This window comes from Marmota monax, unplaced genomic scaffold (genome assembly GCF_021218885.2).
Source record: "Marmota monax isolate L192 unplaced genomic scaffold, Marmota_monax_Labrador192_F-V1.1 WCK01_AAM20220418_F8-fsc00220, whole genome shotgun sequence".
NCBI lineage: Eukaryota > Metazoa > Chordata > Mammalia > Rodentia > Sciuridae > Marmota > Marmota monax.
Genome location: NW_026693909.1, coordinates 2,437,939 through 2,458,294, shown reverse-complemented (window position 1 = coordinate 2,458,294; position 20,356 = coordinate 2,437,939). Strand labels below are relative to the sequence as shown.

At 59.1% G+C, this 20,356-nt stretch overlaps 2 protein-coding genes across 8 annotated transcripts in view; one reads left to right on the top strand and one right to left on the bottom strand.

Annotated features, from left to right (window-relative positions):
• The window catches only part of Tbc1d16 (TBC1 domain family member 16), a 74,283-nt gene that overhangs the window by 48,168 nt on the left and 5,759 nt on the right, over positions 1-20,356 (bottom strand). For 2 of the 7 annotated variants that reach the window (XM_046463324.2, XM_046463326.2), the window contains exons 1-3: positions 12,834-13,337; positions 9,241-9,480; positions 6,590-7,187 (exon numbers count right to left, since the gene is read on the bottom strand). In XM_046463324.2, coding sequence (XP_046319280.1) covers positions 6,590-7,187; positions 9,241-9,418 — 776 coding nt within the window. In that variant the 5' untranslated portion in view covers positions 9,419-9,480; positions 12,834-13,337. Of the gene's footprint in view, positions 1-6,589; positions 7,188-9,240; positions 9,481-12,833; positions 13,338-20,356 lie in introns of those variants that run through there. The other 5 variants (XM_046463325.2, XM_046463323.2, XM_046463322.2 and 2 more) reach the window with 5 other exon arrangements.
• The window catches only part of Ccdc40 (coiled-coil domain containing 40), a 43,258-nt gene continuing 41,684 nt past the window's right edge, over positions 18,783-20,356 (top strand). Inside the window, exon 1 of the mRNA XM_058585279.1 lies at positions 18,783-18,921. The gene's annotated coding sequence lies outside the window, so the exon portion shown is untranslated. The remainder of the gene's footprint in view (positions 18,922-20,356) is intronic.

Genomic DNA, 20,356 nt, shown 5'->3' with positions numbered 1-20,356 from the left:
GGCACAGAGCGCCTCTCAAAGGCCGAGGGAGGTGGGATCCACAGGGGCTCACGGAGCTCTCCACCTGCAGGGCGGCGGGCACTGCAGCGGGAGGAGTGAGGCTGGGGCACAGGAGGCCGCTTGGGAGTCCCTGAGCCGAAACACCCAGCCTTGGACTTGCCAGCCTCAGCCTTGTGAGAAGAAAACTTCTATTATTGACAAATTCCCCAGTCTGTGGTGTTTTATTATGGCAGCAGAAATAGACTGAGACAAACTTGTGGACGACTTTGTTGTTGATCGGTAGAAAATGAAATCATTCTTTCAGGAAATACATTCTCACAGGGGGCATGGTCACCAATAAAGGGGCAGCAACTGATCCTTGGGAGGTGAAAAATCTTATATCTTTTGTGCACAGGAAGGCCCAGCTCAGCGGGCAGGCAGTTGGGCCTCCTGGCAGGACCCCAACCCCTGCTGGCTGGCCCAGGGCCCACCTGTGGCTGTGCCAGGCTCACCTGGGCCCCGAGTGAGCCAGCAGAAACACCGCATCTGGAAACCACAGAAAAAGGACCAGGCTGGGTGTAGTGGCCACGCCTGTCATCCCAGCAGCTTGGGAGGCTGAGGCAGGAGGATGACAGGTCCAAAGTCAGCCTCAGCAACTTAGGGAGACCCTGTCTCAAAATAAAAAGGGCTGGGGACACACCTCTGGGTTCAATCCCTGGAACCAAATAAATAAATAAATTTTTTAAAAAGAAAGAAAGAAAGCCATCCTGTAACCCCGAGTGCACACTTTAGTGCACACTTTCTCAGCCACCCTGAGAAAGCCTCCAAGACTGACAGGAGGATCCCACAAGAGAGAAAACAGCCCTGTTTCCGGGGCACAAAGACATTGAGGATCACTGGGGACTGATGGGGAGGTCATCAGCGCTGGGTCTCCCTGGAAGGGCCTGGGTGACTGGATCCCCTCAGGGCTTCTTCATTAGCAGACATGCTAGACAGCGGTGAGGCTCAGCCAGCCCCGGGAGTGCAGGGCCATCTATTTTTTAAAATTGGTTTTTATGGGCAGAGGCTGTAGCTCAGTAGTGAGCACTTGCCCAGCACGTGCGAGGACCCAGGTTCAACCCCCAGGACCACAGAACAAGAAAAAGAGAAAAAAGGTTTTCATGCTGAGATTAATATTATCACAGAATGAAATGTTTGAAAATTGAGAATAGGAAAAGTCTCATAATTACACTCCAAGAACTGTCTATGTCCAACCTAGTGGCCACTGCCCCAGGTGGCATTTGAGTTCACATTAATCAATATCTTGCAAAATTAAAATCAGGCCGCTCAAGCTGCAGTTTCACATTCCAGGGTTCATGAGCCGTGTGAAGCTGGTGGTGGCCACTGTGCTACTGGGCAGCCCAGGACCGCTTGGTCTCAGCCACAGAGGGCGCGGCAGCCAAAACTCCTGCCTCAGGTAGAAGGAGATAGTTGGTCTGCCTCCTCCTCTGCGGTTGGCATCTCGGTTCTTTCCTCTCTCCCTCCTGTGAAGAGTGCCTTTCTGTAATTTGGGCTATTCCCTAAGACGAGTCCCAGAAGAGACGTTTGGACTCAGGGAGGGGGGCCACACATCAATCACGCTTCCAGAGCACCCAGCACATCCCCAAGGCCGGGCCCAACGACCAGGCCACGCCGGGGCCTGCCTCATCGCACCCTCACCCAGCTGGGTCTTGAGACTGGAGCGGGTCCCTCTCAGGGCAAAATGAAAGACAGGGTGTCCCCCTCCCCATCAGCCCAGATCACTTTGGAAGGTGGGGACAGAGCCAGATCTGATCCTGCTGGTGAAAGCGCAGCATCTCAGGGGGGCGGGGGTCCATGCAAGGAATGGAGGTGACCCTTCCCCAGGCACGCCTTGAAGGCTGGCATGGTCACGGACTTCCAGGTGTCACTGGGCGGGGGGTGGAAGAAGACCATGGCTGGGTGGGAGACCCTGCCTTCTGGGAACCAGACCCCCACCAGCCGCACTCAAGGTAGCCCACAGATATGGAGAGCCCAGGAGACACTCAGACCTTCTGTGAACTACCTACCAAGTAATAAAATGTTTGGGGGACTCTGGGATCCCCAGAGCTGTTCCTCTGGGCCCACCGCAGCCAGCTACTCAGCCTGTATGTGTAGTTCTTCAGTTTTACCACTAGAGGGGTCCCGTGAGCCAGCCTACCTGCCCTGCCCTCCTGGGGCGCTGCGTTCCCAGGTCTGGAGGGACCTGGACCAAGGAGCAGCTGTGTGTGCACTGCAAGGCCTCAGAGCCACGCCCCCTGCTGGGCATCCGGCCCGCTGGATCTCAGCCCTGACCCTCCCTGCTGGGCACACCAGGACCCGCCTCTCCCTTTGGTCCCTCTCACAGTGGCACTCAGAAACCCTTGGGGAGCTCAGAGTCCATGGGGATGTAACCCCGCCCCCAGCGAGGCTGGCTTCACTGGTCTGGGTGTGGCCTGGGCAGCAGGACTTGGAAAGGCTGCCCCAGGACGCTCATGTGCAGCCCAAGGGGGGGATGTCTGTTCTAGTCGTCTGGCACCAGGGACCATTCAAGGAGGACTTCCTACTGCACCATCATGTGCCAGGAGCCGCAGGGGATGGAGAAGGGGCAAGGAGCACCATCTTTGCTTCCCGGGGACCAGGAGAGTACACTGGACACAAGCTGCAGAGGGGCAGGGAAAGGCCGGGAAAGGCCGACTCCAGGGCCCGCCCTTCTCCGGACCCACATCTGCTTCTTTATTTATTGTTTTGCAGCCTGTCACGCAGAACAGGATTGGGGTAGGGCCACGTGGGACTTCTGACTCAAGGCAGGCTCGTTCCACACCAGCCCCGATGGGAGGCAGGGTGGGGACTGGGCTGGACTCCAGAGCTGCCCTTAACCATGCTGTGGCTTGGATAAGGCTGGAGTGTCCCCCAGGAGCTCCTGTGCTGGAAGCCTGGTCCCCCGTGGGGTGGTGTTGAGGTGGGGGGACCTTTAAGAGCTGGGGCCTGATGGAAGGTGGTCAGGTCATTGGCGGTGTGCCTCAAAGGAATGGGCTCTGAGGACTCTGGTTATTTCTCTCAAGAGGGTTATTGTAAAAGAGCGTGCCTGGCCCCTCTCCGCACCCTGACTTTCCCTTTTGCTCTGTGACCTCGCTGTCCAGCACACACTCCCCCTACAATGCCCTCTGCCATGATGGGCCGCAGCCCAGGGGGCCCTCACCAGAGGACAATTTGATGGGGACTTTCAGCCTCCAAAACTGGTGGCTGAACGAACCTCTTTATAAATATCCAGCCTCAGGTACTTTGCTGTCATAAGAAAATGGACTAACACATGGTGTCCAGTGAGCCTCAGCCAAACTGCACCGTACAGGATGAGGGGAAAGCGCACCTGTCAGGGGCTCAGGTGGAGAAGCCCAAGGGACAAGCACACTGAGACTGCAGCCCAGAGGCCAAGAAGTGCTCCCGTCACCTTCGCGATGAGCAGGGGAGGGGAGGAGGTGACCACTCCCCAGCACCAGGCTCCGGTTCCTAGGCCAGGCTTGCTGACCACATACCCCAGCCTAGCACTTGACCTTCACGCTCACTGACCTTGCAAGAAGGGGTTCTGGGCCACATTTCGGACTTAGGAGGCAACTGAGTGTCAAACGCACAAAATTGTACAACAGCAGGTAAAGCGAGGCTTAGAGCAGACATGCCCAAGTTCCTAGTGAACCACTGACCTCCCGACAGGCTCTGGCCCAAGAGGGCTCTCCTCAGCCCCTTTGGAGGGATGGCGGTCCCCCCAAAATCCAGAGGCAAAAGCTTTCTTGGAGCCAGCTGATTTTTATGCACAGGTTGGGGTCAGGAGAGGGGAGGAGGTGGAAGCCTGGGTAAAGGGGACCCATGACAAGGTCTGGGGTGCTGGGTATGGCTGGAAGGGGTGCTGGGTATGGCTGGGAGGGAGGCAGCTAAGCACCCAGAGTGAGCCTGCGGCAGCCCCCTCCACCCACTGGGTGCCAACATCCCCCATCCTCGGCTGTAAGAAAGCATCTGATGGGGTCACGCGTCCCCTGGGGACAGAAGCAGCCCCAGTGAGCATCGCTGCTCTGGAGGCACCTGGAGATGCCTGGGCATTGGGTCTGTGTGGAAGCCCCTGGGCGACCCCTGAGAACCACGCTGCAGAGGATGGAAAGGGGAGCCGGGGGTGCTTTCTCACAAAACCCCCTAAGATGGATATGGCCGTGATCACCTTACAACAGGTAAACCGAGAGGGAAGAGAAGGGACCTTCTCAGGTTCAGGCCAACCAGGTGCCAGACACCCTGCACACAACTTCCTAATTCCCAAACGTGTACTCCTAGCAAGGTGAGGCTGCTGGAAAGACAGCAGACAGACAGACAGCTCAGAATTACATCCTCAGCCCTGAGACCGCGGACCAGCCTGCCACCCCTGTGGGGCACAGTGAGGGATAAAGCAGGTGAGGAACCTTTCACTCGGCCTGAGCCCTGGGGTGCAGGAAATCCAGACACTGCGCTGCACTGCCAGCGTGGCACCACCAGGGGGTGCTCTGATTGGCCTGGCAGTGGATGCAGCTAGGCTAGAGGTTTATGCCCAGCTGGTCCCCAGCCCAGGACACCACAGGACTCAACAGACCTCAGTGGGGACACAGTCCTTCTTATGGCCAAGTGGTACCTTTCATCTGTGCTCTCAAGTACCTGAGACAGACATCGTCAGTGGACTCTGAAGAGGGGATAAAACCAGGAGGGTCTCCATCTGAGTTGACTTCCTGCTGAGCCCACAAAGGTTCCAAGTCCCTTTTCTCCCCGGCTCCCGTGGGTCCATCCCTGGTGAAGAACTAGCTGGGCTCAAACCTGTGGCTTATGTAATGGCCAGAGCCCTCCAGCAAGTCCCTGACCCTCGAGGTTCCCTCCCCCTCCCACACAACGGGGATAATATTGGGACACCCCAGAGAGCCTGGTGACCTCACTGAGCGGGGCATAGTTGAAAGCATAAAAATACGTGCTTTCAACTAGGTGTGTGCTACGATCCGCAGCACACGGAGCTTGGGGCCCGGCAACGCTCGGCCTGATGTCCAGAGCCCGCCTGGCGGGGGACGCGAGCTGAGTGATGGATGACGTGCTGACAGGCCGACGTCAGCTCCCACCACCAGCTGCTATCACCACCATCATGTCCCTGTGCCATGAGCGCAAGGACCACATCCAGAGCACAGGAGGGGGTGGGACCTGCCCTGCCCACCCTGGCCCTCCTCCAGGTGCTCTGGCTGGTGCGGCCACACTGGGTGAGCCTGGGGTGGGCCACCTTGAGGCCCTGCAGATGCTGGGCAACCCTCCCGCATCAGGACTCCTGGGCTTCAAGGCCTAGGAGCCCACTGCAGGGTAAGGTCCAGCTCCTGCCCTTCCCAGTCCTGCAGGTGCAGCCTGGGCCAGCAAGTCCCCCTGCCCCTGAACCCAGGCATCCAGCTCTCCTGTACACAGCGGCTCTGGAGTGAGACTGGAGCCTCCACATGCCCCCTGGGGCTGCCTTCTGGCCTCCACGGCTGGCAGAGGCGAGGAGTCCCAGCTGGCCAGGTCACATGCCTGGAGAGCAGCAGAGCTGAGCGCAGAGCCTGGCTGGGGACCAAGCAATGCAGCCAAACTGGCCTCAGGCCAGCGCTGTGAGCCACATGACGCCACAAGAGCCTCTCGGACACTTGCCTGGGGACTGAGAGAGAACCAGCACTCGCCTGCCCCTCCTGTGACAAGAACAGAAAGGCCCAGGACTCCTGGGGGACTGGCTTGGTCAGGGGCCAGTCAGACTTGGCAGGACCCACTGCACATCCTTCACAAATGGCCAGGCAGCAAGTGACGGGTCCCCAGGCCTGTGCCCTCTCCTTGGGGAAGGGCACCTGCAACAACCCCAAGGCCTGCAGACGGGCGGGTAGGCTGTGGCGCTCAGCCAGCCTCGTGGGGACTTGTGCACTGCTCAGTCTGTGCACTGCTCGGCCTGGGACGGAGCTCAGCCAATACAGTGGGGACTTGTGCACTGCTCAGCCAGGGACGGCGCTCAGCCAGCATTGTGGGGACTTGTGCACTGCTAGGCCGGGGACGGAGCTCAGCCAGCACCGTGGGGACTTGTGCACTGCTCGGTCTGGGACGGAGCTCAGCCAGCACTTAGGCACTGCTCAGCCTGGGATGGAGCTCAGCCAATACTGTGGGAACTTGTGCACTGCTCGGCCTGGGATGGAGCTCAACCAGCCTCCTGGGAACTTGTGCACTGCTCGCCTGGGATGGAGCTCAGCCAGCACCGTGGGGACTTGTGCACTGCTCGGCCTGGGACAGAGCTCAGCCAGCCTCGTGGGGACTTGTGCGCTACTGGGCCAGGGACGGAGCTCAGCCAATACTGTGGGGACTTAGGCACTGCTCGGCCTGGGATGGAGCTCAGCCAGCCCCTGGGGACTTGTGCACTGCTCGGCCTGGGACGGCGCTCAGCCAGCACCGTGGGGACTTAGGCACCACTCGGCCTAGGCCAGAGCTCAGCCAGCCTGTGGGGACCTGTGCACTGCTCGGCCTGGGACGGAGCTCAGCCAGCCTGTGGGGACTTAGATACCACTCGGCCTGGGACAGACAGGAAACTCACCTGCCTTCGCTGTCCATGAGCGCAGAGCTGCTGCCCTCTGCGAGGGCAGCGCTGATGGGCGAGAGGCAGAAGGGCGAAGAGAAGGCGTCGGAGTCAGAGTCAAAGGAGCTGTCCCTGCTCACTCCATCCGCTGACAGCTCCCAGGAGCCCTCCTCCTCGCCGGCCTCAGGCCGTGGCTCCCTGCCCTCTTCAGCCCCATCCTGTGAGCCAACCGTGGACAAGACTCCAGAGTCCCTGTGGGCAGCCTGCGAGGCGGGGAGTGGCCCATCTGCCCCTGCGTCCAGGGCCAGCTTCTCCCCATCCTCAGGCGAAGCGCTGATGTGCACTGCCTCCTGGATGCTCTGGGCCACCACCAGGATGTCCTCATCTTTGGGCATCAGTGAGGGCCTTGGCTCCGTGGGGGAGGGTTGGTGGGGGGCCCCCGAGCTCGGGATGCGCCGGCGTCGGTGGCGGGGTACCTTGCGCACAGGGGAGCTCTCCGGGGTGATGTAGCGCAGGGCCTCTTCGTCCTGCCTCTGGATGCGAGAATTGGGGACCCACGCCAGGATGAGGGTGGCCCCCAGCAGCTCATCCTTCTCCATGCACAGGCACAGATACCCTGTGGGGAGTCGCAGGTTGGGCAGGTTAGGGCTGCACGGGCGGCCGGGCCGAGAGCGCCATCCCACGGGCACACTCGGTGCTGCGGACGGTCGGGCTCTGGAAGTGGACGGGATGTGAGCCGAACCCCCGGGGCCAGCAGACCCAGGGACTGGCCTGGGCAGCAGGCCCCTAGCTGTTCCACTCAGGTCCGAGCCCACGCCTTACTCCTAGGTGGTTATCTGATTGCCCTGGGCCTGTCGGGCCTCGGCCTCCTCCTGTAGGCAGGCCCAGGCAGGCCAGGAGAAGCCCAGTGGCCTCGGGGGTCCCGTGTCCCGGCTGTACGGCACTCTGGGGAGGGACGAGGGCAGGAGACTCGACTTCCACTTCACAACAAGAATAAACCCAAGCTGGGCGCTGCCCAGCCGCGTCCCACCACCGTGGTCTACTGTTTCTTTTTTTAAACGTAGTAGTTGGAAGAGGGGCCTGTGACCCCAGGGAGGGAAGAGCAGCTTCCCCAAGGCCACGCTGAGTGTCCAGGAGCTTGGCTGGGGGCAGGTGGCACCTCCTGATGCAGCACCAAGCTGCTCCGGGTATCCCAGTTCCTAGGCACAGGGCACCTGGCCCAGGCCTCTGGCCTCTGTGCCGAAAAGGCCCCTGGCAGGAGCGGCGCCCGGAGCACACTCTGCGGCTCTGCCGTCAGCCATGATCCCTTGGCCCCACTCCCATATCCAGGAGAGGCGGGGCACCTGGGGACTTCAGCTAGGTACACCCAGGGTCACATGAGGGTGAGGCTGGGTATTTCTGCACCCCCTGACCATACACCTCTGCTCCAGGATCGAGTGAGGGCCTGAAGTCCTCTGCCCATCCCTGACCTCTCCCCACAGCGTCATGATAGGAGTACCACAGGGCACTGCAGCTCTGAAGAGGCCCAGAGCAGGACAGACCTGGAACCCCCATGCCCACCCTCCCCGGGGGGCCAGGCTCTGGCCAGGGGCTGTGCTACACCCTCTGGATCATCCTCCAGGAGCCCAAGACCGTGAAGTCCTGGCCCACACAGTGGTGCCGGCGCCCCGGGAAGCAGGGTTGGAAGAGCAGGGGGTGTGGGCTGGAGAAGCCACAGTTCCACTCACACTGCCACGGCACCACGCACAGGGCCAGGCAGGGGCACCCTCGCTTCACTAGCAACCCTTTAACAACTGTGTATCCACCCAGGGTGGATGTGCTCGGATCCCACCGTCTGGGATCTCGGTCTGCACCTTTACCCCAGGCCCTGAAAATGCCAGGGGGCCCCTGGGGAAGAAAGGACCACCCCCCCGCATGGCCGCAGGATGCCAGGGCCTAGGGCCTGCTCTCGGCAGCCTGGGGAGCCCGAGAGGGCCCAGTTCAACACGGCACCGAGTGGCACAGAGCAGCCCGGCTCCATGGGGAACTCCTGCCCTGAGCACCTGTGGTGGCCTCCACTGGAGGCCCACTCTCCGGTGGCTGGAGCCACTCGAGTGAGGCCATTGTGCAGATCGTAAAGCAACAGAGAAATGGCCTCACACTCCCTTGTTGCGAGTCACCTGCATGAACGGCAAAGGACCACGAGGCCTCCACTGTCACTGCACATACTCTGTTCCTTCCCAGGGGCTGCAGGCTGCAGGACTCCCCTGGCCTGCCCAAGAGCTGGACCTAATGCCCCCAGACTCCCTTCGGGAGGTGGCTACCCATGCTGGGGAAGGCAACGGACACTCTCGTCCTTTCTCATGAGCTGTGGCCCTCGGCCCTTCAGGGCCCTGGCTCAGAACCTAGCCCTGCCCTGCAGAACAAGAAACCAAACAGTTCTCTTTCTCTGTGGCTCTGCAAAAGATGACAAAGTCCCTGTCACCACAGGAAAGAGTTTCCCGCCCCAGGGACCATGAGAATGCCCAAGAATGTTGGCAGGTCACCTGGAGTTCCAACCCAGAGGGTCTTGCCTCCACCCACAGAGCCAGTGGTCTCTGGTCCCCTTTTGGGGGAGCCCAGGCAGAGCCCGAGCACCCATGGCTCCCCAGGGTCTCCACCCCTGGCCCCAGGCTCCCCCACCGGCTCACCTGGGTGATGCTCCCCCAGCCCCTGCAGGCCCTCGGGGGGGTGCACACAGACATTGTTCTTGGAGTAGATGATCTCTCCATCCAGGACCGAGGGGGACCCACCACTGCCACCAGGGGTGAGGGTCAGGAGGTCCGAGGCTTTGGAGGAGGCCCGGCGAAGGAGGCGGCCCAGAGACATCGCTGGGCACGTGTTTCCATCCTCCGAGAGCTGTGGCCCAGGTGGGGCTCGCCAAGACCTGCCTGGGGAGGAAGAGAGGAGGTGCTGGCGGTCAAGGCTGTGGACACAGTGGGCGTCCCTGGGCTGGGGCTGCATCCTGCCTCACTCATGCCACAGGCTCCCACGATGCTGGCTGATCATGGGAGGGGGTCTGCTGCCACCAGACGATGCACAAGGAGGCTGGGGTCTCCCCCTCAGAGGGGTCATCCTTTGTCCTGAGGGCCATCCTGTGTATTGCAGGTGCCGAGCAGCATCCCTGGACCTTCCCAGGACAACCACCAAAAGCGTCTCCAGACACTGGCAACTGTCCCCAGGAATGGGGAGTCAAATCGCCCCCACAGGGAACCACTGGGCTGAAGGAATTCTGACCCCAAGCAGTGACCTCACCAAGACCGAGGATTCCTGCTTGCCCGGGTCAGCACCGATTCCCCTTCCCTACTTTGCACCCCAACTCCAGCCCACCCTCCCAGAGCCCCCACCCCCACCTCAAGTGTTCCCTGGCATCCTCCTGCACGGGGCCTCACAAATATTGAAGGAACAGAGTTTTCATACAATTCATTTATTAAAAAGTAAACTAGAAACAAGAAGACCACTCTCTAGAAAATACAAAGAACAGCAGGTCGGGCGCTCGGGAGGCCAAGCAGGATCCCAAGTCCAAAGCCAGCCTCAGCGAAGGCCAGGTGCTAGGCAACTCAGGGAGACCCCGTCTCTAAACAAAGTACAAAACAGGGCTGGGATGAGGCTCAGTGGTGGAGCGCCCCTGAGTTCAATCCTCTAGGAAGGAAGGAAGGAAGGAAGATATAAAGAACTCCAAAGTCCTCATGAAAGAGCAGAAATAGAGAAAATGGGCGAGTCACAGGGGAAAACCAGAGAGCCGGCACACATGGAAACAGATTTCAGACAAAACCCAGCACCCAACAGCCTGGTGGAAGGCAAGGACAGCCAGGGGACACCCCAGTCAGGGAGGGTGTGGGCAGGAGGTGCTGGCACGGGCTCTGGCCTGCACCAACCCAGGCGGCCATCTGGGCTGCAGATCTGGCTCTGCCGAGACCTCCAGGAAGTGACCTGATGGTTTCCAAAGTGTGTCCAGCCGTATGCGTAGGGGACCCTGAAGTCCATTCAGTGGGCCTTGGCCAGCACAAGAGAGAAAGAAAATGCCCTGTCCACAGCACAGGGAGGCCAGGCGCTGGGCAGGGAGTGTCTGCTCTCCGGACGCCCCTGTGGCTTTGGCAACCTGGGGCATAAGCGCACAGGCCCGGCTCACCACAGTTCGACTTTATCCTGTTGAAAAGCTGATGATGCTTCCAACAGAAACGGTTCTTCAAATTTCGCATTTGGGTCTCTCCCAGGCAAGGGATGTCCGGCACAAACAACACTCTTGTGACACTGGCAACGGCAGCCGCAGCTCACAGTCGCAGGCCACGTAGCTGCATCAGGACATTCTTCGGGCCCCGGGAATTTGTGCATCTCCACTTCGGATATCCTCAGCCCACCAAGGGATTTTCGGGGAGTGTAGCGAGACCAACAGCTGAGAAGCTGGCCTACGTGATGTGAGCCAAGAACAGACGTGTGGCGAGTTTCCGTGAAGCAACCCTCACACCTGGCACTAGGAGATGCCCGCGAGGACGCTGCGTCTGCAGGACCAGCCCAAGTCCGACAGCAGCTACGAGAACCAACCAGAGGTTCCCACGATGGTGCCCAGGCGTGCACGCCAAGCCCAGCACAGAGGACTACAGGCACGCCGCTGCGCAGAAGGGCAGGGAGCAGCTGTGCTGCATGATGGCCATGGGCTGTGGGTGTCCAGCACTGACGGCTCAGGTGGCAGGTGCAACCAGCTTCAGGGGAGCGCACAGGGGGAGCGGCGGGGGTGGGAACGACCCAGAGGGGCTTCAACCTCCTCTCTCAAAGAAAAGACCGGATGCAATATGATAAGACTACCAGCTGGGAGCAGATGAGCAGATGTGGTGCAACGGAACGTCATTCAGCCTTGAAAAGGAAGGAAGTTTTGGCACTTGCCACAGGACAGACGAACTCGAGGACGCGGTGCTGAGTGGAAGAGCCCACGGGTCACTTAACCACTGGGACACATTCTGGAAAGTGTGCCATCGGGCAATTCCGCCCTTGTCTGAACATGGTGGAGTGCACACAGCCGGGCCAGCCACACCTTACGGGCAACAGGATCGCATGGACCCCCACATACGGTGGTCCGTCATTCACGACATGTGGCACACGGCCAAAGGCCAGACAGAGGCGACTGCTGGGATCCCACTCACAGGAGGTCCCCACGTCATCGCAGACACAGAAAGCCCAGCAGGGTGGCCGAGGGCTGCGAGGGGCGGAAGCGGCAGGGTGTTTGGCGGGCATGAAGCTTCAGTTTGGGGAGGGCAGGGAAGTTCTGGAGACGGCCGTGATGGTTCAGGTGAATGAGCTCAGAGAAGGTGCTTGGGCACAGCTGGAACGGCACTCTCACGTGTAGCTGGCATAATAAGAATAAGTTTAGACATTATGATGGATGGGAGCTCTGCATCTTCCACATTTCTCCCAAACTCTGGAGCTGCCTGAGGCCGTTCCCTAAACCAAGTCTTCACCTCCAGCAACTGGATACACGCTGGGGCGAGGGTGGGGGCAGGGTTCCCCTGGCTCAGCAGGAGGCCCCGTGGGAGGCTGGGCAGGCACAGTGGACAGAGCCACCTCCCGGGACCTCCGGCCTCCCCGGGTCCCGTTCACATATTTCCAGTCTCCAGGCGCCTGCCCGGCCACTGACTCCTCAAACACACTCTTCCAGCAATCTCCAGCGGCCCTGGGCTGCCCTCCCCATCCTGCACCCACCAAAAGGTCCACCACTTTGGCTTCACCGTTGCCAGAGTTCCCAACACCAGCGTCACCTTTGAACGTCACCAGTCCTGGGGGTCAGGACCCAGCCCAGGACCTCACCTCCCAGCCCTGAGCCACGGACATCTCCTCTCAGATCTGGGATGGCGATCCGTCTAGGGTTCCCATCCGCTTGGTTCCCCTGGCCCAGCCCTTCCCAGCCCTCTCCCTACCCCAGTGTGGCCAGCAGAACCAAGTCCTCCCTCAGCAGAGGGGCCAGCAAACGCGCTCTGCAAAGGGCCGGGGGAAAGCCTTCCAGCCGGCCAGACCAGGGGTCTCTGCCTGACCACCGACTCCGCCCTGCAGAGTGGCCCCGGACGATAAATCTGAGGTGTGCCGGTGACAGGACCATTACAAACCCTCAGGCCCAGAGTTCTGATGACCCAGCCGGTCTCCAGGAAGCCCTCCGGCCACTCCTGGCCGAGGGACCTCCCTCACCCCATCGGGTCCTCGGTGTCTAAACACGTCATCGCACACTCTGACCAACGGCGACCAACTCACGGACCTTTTTAAAAACTCACACTAGAAACCGCGTCCTATTTCCCAGTCACCGTCTGAGGACGCTCTCGTTCTAACAGGGCCTCTGCTGCCCAGAGTAGCCTCAGAGTTCAGGAGTCCCTCAGAGTCACAAGCTCAGTTGGCCCGCAGCCAGCTCAGGGCCCCCTGTCCCATCCTGGGTGTTCGCCCTGGGGACAAAGTCCGCACACCCACGTGGCAGCCGCACAATCCCCAGCGGTCTGACTCGGATCCATGGGTCCAGCACCGCGCACCCTCCCGGTGGAGCTCAGTCGGCCATAAAGAAGAAGGAAGTTCCTCCGTCATCTGAAGGAGAATGGAGGGGGCTCGAGAACGTCATGGTCACCCACATAAGCCAAGTTCAGTCAGGCCTTGGGTCTTCTCCCCTCCGCGGAAGTCAGGGAGGGAAAGGAAAAGGGAGACGGCGGCGGACTCATGAAATCAGGGTCAGTGAGTGGAGGACAGGGCTGGGAGGGAGGGAGGGAGGCGCGAGGGAAGGACGTCATCACACTGTGTGCGTGTCACAGCACGTGACAGGAACACACGGCGCACCTACAAAAAGGGGAGGAAAAAAGAATTCCAGGGTCTCAAAAGCCACCGACAAAAGGGTCCCCTTTAGCCCAAGTACAAGTCAAATGCATGAAAGATGATACGTCGTGAGCTTTGTGATGCTTTGAACAACCAATAAAAAAAAAAGGGTCCCCTTTCTCAGGCAGGTCCCCTTTCTCAGGCCGGCCACGCCCAGTAGACACAGAACACAAGCTGCGTAGATAGTAGTGACTTTTCTGGTGACACGCCCCGCTGAGGCGGGGTGCAGCCCCTGGGGTCCTCTGCCCTGCGGTGGCAAACTGCTCTCATTCAGCTGCTTCCCCAAATCAAACCCGCGCTCAAGTGAGGACGAGCTGCCCCAGGGAGGATAATCAGAAGAAGGTGCTGGAAGGCGTCTCCCAAGCCAGGTTCAGTGCAGGCCGCAGGCTCCCACTCCTGCAGCTGCTCAGTGCGGAAACCCACTCGGAGCCCTCCATCCTCACCCCTCCCGGACACCTGGTGCAAGGACACCCTCCCAGATGGTTCCGGAACAGCGCTGGCGCTTGTGGACAAACCAGGATGGTCTGTTGAGCATTAGCCAGGAACGTTCATCCTTGTAAGACAATTCTTACCTATTTCTAAACGTACATGCTCTTTCACTTAGATAAAGCCGCTTCTCAACCCCTGCTTGCCAGCAAACAAGGAGAGGAAAACACGAGAACTTTAAACTTTAAAGACCTTTTTGGGGTTTGAGGCATAGCTCAGAGGTAGAGTGCTCGCCCCGCACGGGCAAGGCCCTGGGGTCCCCAGCACTGAAAAAAGAGCATGAAACACACTCAGAGGTACAAATAGCACATGTCCCTTAAATCACCTGAGCCAGAAACACAGGTGCATCGTCTGCTATGACCTGGGCCTGTCTAAAAATAACGCATAATAAATTAAAACCCCGCTCTGAATCACATCAGTTCTTGCTTTCTGACAAATACATGCTTCCAGGTGTCATGGGTTAAAATGCAATTCCTAAAATTCACTCTAGAAGTGCTAGCCCCCAGGACCTCAGAAGTGACCTTACAGAGAGAGCACTGCAGAGGTGACAGGTTAAAACAAGGTCACTGTGGTGACCCTAAACCACTGCACCTGGCAACCTTGCACAGTGACATTCTAAGACCCACGGGGGAGAACGAGGAGGCGGAGAAGGCCCCGGGACTGTGAGGACAGCGTCTGTAAGCCACGGGGAGGCCTGGAAAAGGAAGGTTCCCCACAGCCCTGGGAAGGTGACAACGGCCTTGACCTTGACTTCTGGCTTCTGGGACTAGGAGAACAGGCCTGGGTTACCTTGCTACGGCAGCCCTAGGAAACTAAGATCTCATTATTAACATTAAAACTCAGACGGCAGACACAATAGCACACGCCTGTGATCCCAGTGGCTCAGGAGGCTGAGGCAGGAGGATCTCGAGTTCAAAGCCAGCCTCAGCAACTTAGCAAGGCACTGAGCAACTCAGTGAGACCCCGTCTCTAAATAAAATACAAAAAATGGCTGGGATGTCGCTCAGTGGTTGAGTGCCTCTGAGTTCAATCCTCAGTACGAAAAAAAAAAAGAAAAAGAAAAAAGAAAAAAACCTCAAAAGGCTAATCCTGCCCCTTAACAGCTTTGTGCATCACACCAACATACCACTCCTGAGCAATCACAATTGACATTTGGATTCCAAAGAATTGCCATTTAAATAAAAAGCTACATTTTCATCAGCAAATCTTCATCTGCAACTTCACTATTTCCAAAGGATAATTTCTGGAATTCCTGACCAATTCCCCAGGAGGATAAACTGGAGCCCTGACACATAGTCACCAACAGATTTCCAAACAGGTATCAGGATTACCAGGAATTTAAATCTTTGCCAATTTGAGAACTGAAAAACAGTTATCTGTTTGTTAATTTGAGCATATTATCCCATATTTATTAGACATTTGCGTTCATCGTGTAAACTGTCTACTGGTGTGCTTTGCCAATTTTTCTCCTGGGATACTGGAATTTTTATTGCTGTGTAGGAACTCTTTATATAGGAAAGACCATAATCCTCTGCCATAGTTGCTGCATATGTGTGTTTCCTAACTTGATGGTTTCCTTTTAATTGTATTATCCACTTTGAAGAACAAAAGTTCTCAATTTTTCTGCAAATTGACGGTAACTTTTCTTTAGTGATTACTTTTATCACTTCTATACAATATATAGTCATTCCCAAGCCAAAGATCCATTAAACATTGGTCTATATTTTATCTGCTTTTCTAATGGTTTCCATTTTCAATGAACTACCTTTAATATTTCAAACTTCCTAATTCAAAGTATGCACTTACCTGAAAATGCCTAGAAAGTGTCTATATTGTTTTTATTGTCTACGCGGGTTATCTGTCTGATGAAAACAGGTAAATGTGACAGCTCAACAGAGCCTGGGTGTCGGTTATATAGACCCTTATGGACATCTTTAAAAGAGGGCCCTGGGCTGAGACCAGAGACCTGACGGTTTACCCACCTGTTGGTCTGCACCCTCAGTCTCTGCCACGCTGCACCCGTGCTCCATGGCTCTGACCTGTCACGCTCCGATGAGAGCAACCGCCCCCACGGCAGGGTTCCCAGGCGGGGCGCAGCGCTGGGGTCCAGCCACCTTCCTCCCCACCCCTACCCCACTTGCAGAAACCCCCAGGACCCCTCCAGCAATCCTACGGCAGCCCCTCCACGTTGCTGAGCAGGTAGCCTACACCATGCGCTGCAATCGGCCCCGTGGATGGGCCCTGCAGACCCCACCAGCCAGCGCCCAGCAGTTCCAGGCCCCCGTGCCACAGCTTCCTCCCAAGGGCCCAGGACTGAGCCTCCCCCATGCTGTCTAAACACCCCCCCTGACAGGGGCAACCTGGTAACCTCCTGGGGTCGACCCTGCTGTGTTCCTGCTGCGCAATGACACGCTCCTGCCATCGGGGCCGCAAGGCCTGTCTACCCAGGGCCCTGGCACCAGGGCTCCTCGTCTCCACCCAGGCCTGCTCACCCTCCCTGCTCCCTGGCCACCCTCCCTCACCCCACAGTGAGCGTCCCTCCCCCCAGACCACGCTCACACCTCCTGTGCCAAGGAGCGCCCTGGGGACAGTCGGCCAAGCACTGGGCTGGCTCCTTGCTGGGGGTGGGGGACTGCCACTCCACGGCAGTGGGGGCCACATGTGGAGGTCCATCAGGGTCTCAGCTGGGAGTACAAATGAGTTCACCCCACGCTGTCGGAAGACAGGGAGGAAAAGGGCCCGGCGAACGGCGGCCACCAGGCCAGTCTCAGCCAGCCACGCGGAGCCAGCGAGCTCAGGAGGGAGGCTGCCCCAGCCCACAGCCCACGCAGGGCCTCACACTGCACACAGGCCCCACACCCGGCATGCGGCACACACGTGCACACCACACACACGCACGGTCCACACACGTGTACACCACACACACACACCACACGCACACACAGTCCACACACACACACACACACACATGCATGGTCCATACACACACACCACATACATGCACAGTCTACACATACACACACACACACACCACACACATGCACGGTCCATACACACACAACACACACATGCACGGTCTACACACACACACACACATGCACAGTCTACACACACACACATGCACGGTCCACACACCACACACAGGCGCGGCACCCTGTGCACTCAGTTCTCCAACTGCACAAACAATGACACGTCAGCCACCCTCTGGTTCCGGCTCTCTACTGACACCTGCTGTTGGCCCACCCGGTGAAAGAGTGGGGTGCTAGGTGGCTCCAGGGTGGCAGAAGCCTCCCCAGCACAGGGGCCGAGTGCCTGTGGGTCTCAGGGCCAGTGGGCACTGCCTCTGGGGCACAGGCTCTGCAGGATGAAGGAGTGGCCTTCCTGCGGGGGGCACAGCCCTCTCATGGCCCCAGTCCCCACCCCCAGTCTGTGGTGCCCACCTCCCGGGGCCCTGCAGATCCTGCTGGTCTTATTACCAGGGTCTGGCAGGAACACCTGTCCCTAGGAGCAGGTCACCAGCAGAGTCAGGTGTACCTTCCTCACAGTGAGGGCCGCAGCGGCAGAGAGCAGCGCCCGGCTCTCTGGAGACTCCGGCCCCCGCCCGGCCAGGAGCCCCTGTTGGGAACCGTGGCTCTCGTGCTCCGGCTGAGTGGCCCGCCTGGAGCCCAAGTCAGGCTGCCTGGCCCAGAGCCCAGCTGCCCCCTGCTGAGGGGCCCTCGCAGGCCTGGACTGTCCCCGACACAGCTTTGGGTGAGGAAGAAGGGGAGGCTGCAGGAGACGGGCTCGAGGACACAGGCCGTCCGGGAGGCTGGGGGGCCCAGCCAGCCCACCCCCACAGGCCTCCACCCCAAGCCTGCACTGGGGCACGAGCCTGCAGGCCCCAGCAGCTCTCCCTGCACATGGTCTCTTGATTCTGACCGAGAAGTTCCCGGGGTGTCACGGGCAGCTCCGCATGCAGAAGGAAGACCCGGGGGTGGGGGAGCCCAGGGAGGAGGGGCCGCTGGCATGGAGCCTGGATGGCAGGGAGGTCAGCGCCATGAGGCAGCCCTGGCGCCTCCCAGGCCCACGGGAACAAGGGCGCCATCATGGAGGGAGGGCTGGCCAGGGGCCTGGCACTTGTGTGAGCCACGGGAGGGAAGGGCAGACCCCAGAGCCACCAGAGAGGGCCACGGCCAGGAGCGGCACAGAGGTGAGGGTGACGGCCCAGCACCATGGAGAGCCCAACACTGACGCGCAGGCCGCTCCAGGTGGCGGATTTCACGTCACATAACTTAACCCACCAAGGAAGGCCGGGGACGCGGCGGAGTGCACGTGAGTCTCCTGGCTTTCTGCTCCTTCCTCTGCAAACTTAAAACTGCTCTTTGAAAGTGCAGCCCAGGGGCTGGGGCTGGGGCTGGGGCTGGGGCTGGGACTCGGTGGCGCAGCGCTTGCCTAGCACACGGAGGCACTGGGTTCAACTCTCAGTGCCACATAAAAATAAATAAATAAAGGTACTGCGTCCACCTACAGCTAAAAATATTTAAAAAATAAAAGTGCACCACAAAGAAATCTCACGTCGAGCAGCCTCCCTGGTACCTGCCAGCACCTGGAAGCAGCCTGGGGCCTCAGTAAGAGGAGCTAGATGGGGGGGGGCGGGGGCAGCCAGCACTCGGAAGCAGAGCTTCGGGGCCCGCGACCCGGAGGACCTGCCAAGGGAGGAGCCAACCTGAAAGCCCCAGAGCACTCGGCCAGCCGCAGGCGGGTCACCACTGCCCCCACACCCACACCTGGAATGCTCCAAGTCCACAGCCAGCGTGACCCAAGGGGAAAGCTACACCTGGCCTCACGTGCCGGGTCACAGGGAGAGCCTAAGGGCCCTGAAGACACAGCACAGACACGCAGGCCGCGGAGCAGCTGCGCTCCCCACGTCAAGTGAATTCGCGCTCAGACTCCGGCTCCTTCCACATTCCAAAATCAGAGCAGAAAACCTACAACCCAAAGCCTTCCGACCCCAGGCACTTCAGGTAAGGAACACTCAACCTGTGAATGGCTCTGGAAGACGCAGAGAGGATCAGCAGCTTCCGGGAGGGAGGAGGGAGGGACAGGGACAGGCAGAGCAGGAAAGGTCTTCAGGACAGTGAAACCACTGTTCGTACAACAATGGGGGACACACGTCATGCACCGGTCCACGCCCACAGAATGCCCCCCACCAGAGTCCCTTCATGCAAACTGTGGCCTCCAGGTGACAAGGACGTGTCCATGAGCAGATGTGCCCCACTGGCAGGAGATGAGGGCAGCAGGGAGGCTGTGCACATGCAGGGCTGGGCTTACGAGGGGATCCCGGGGCCTTCCGCTCACTTCTGCTGCGAGCCTAAGACTCTCCTCAAAAAGCAAAGTCTTTAATTTAAATGCACAGGTGTGTAAGTAGCGCACACAGACGCCATCTCCTGGGGAGGGTAACAAAGTCTAAAAATTTTTTAAACAAAAAAAAATTGAGAGGAGGACCCTGACATCCACAGAGGCAGACGCGGTGGAGCTGAGCACAGTGTCAGGGACTGGGCAGGCACTGGAGGTGGGCGAGAGGACCAGGGCTCACACACGCCGCTCCTGGGCCCTGAGCCTGGCTGCCAGGGCCAGAGTGGTGTGATATGACAGCCTCCAAATGTCCTGTCTCCACTTGGACATGACCTTGAATGAAAGGGAGCAAAGATGACTCTTCCTGGTAGGCAATGAAGCCAGCTTCAGAAAGGGCCCAGCACCAGAGGGTCAAGAGGAGCACCGGGCCCCTTCCGGGCCAGCCGACTGCAACTTACTCTCACACAAGGCCGCAGCAGCAGAGCCCCCAGCCCACCGTGGGCCAGACGGCCTGAACAGACCCGGGCTTTCCAATCTCCAGTAGGGGCCTGTCAGCTGGCTCCAAAGAGCAGCCGAGTCCCCCAGAGTCCCTTGTGACCACCGTTACAATCCTGAGCAGTGAGGCAGACAGCGAGCAGGGACAGGGGTGCCAGCAGGGAGGAACCCGAACCGCTGGTGAGACACATGTTTCTCTGCACGGTCACATCTCCGTCCATACTGCCGGCTGTCCATCCTAAGCCCAGCCTGCGAGACACCTCCCCAGTCCTCCTGTGGCGCTCCGGCTGGAACGCCATCCCGGGGAGGTTCCCGGAGCCTTGTTTTGGTTGGTGCAGAGGAGGGCAATGCCAACTTGGCAGCTGGCACAAAGAACACAGAGATGGAGTGACGCCAAGACCCAGACTGTGCCTTGGCTCGGGTGCACAGGAGAAAGTGACAACCAACGACTTCAAAGGGAGCTAAGGTAAAAACGTGAGGCTACTTACAGCATCGGACAGAGCGTGTTACCCATGCTCAATCCTGCGCTGACCACGTGACCACGAGGTAGGGCAGATTTCTGCAAAACAGGCTTCTGTGTAACTGGAAAGCAAAGAACAACCTGACTCC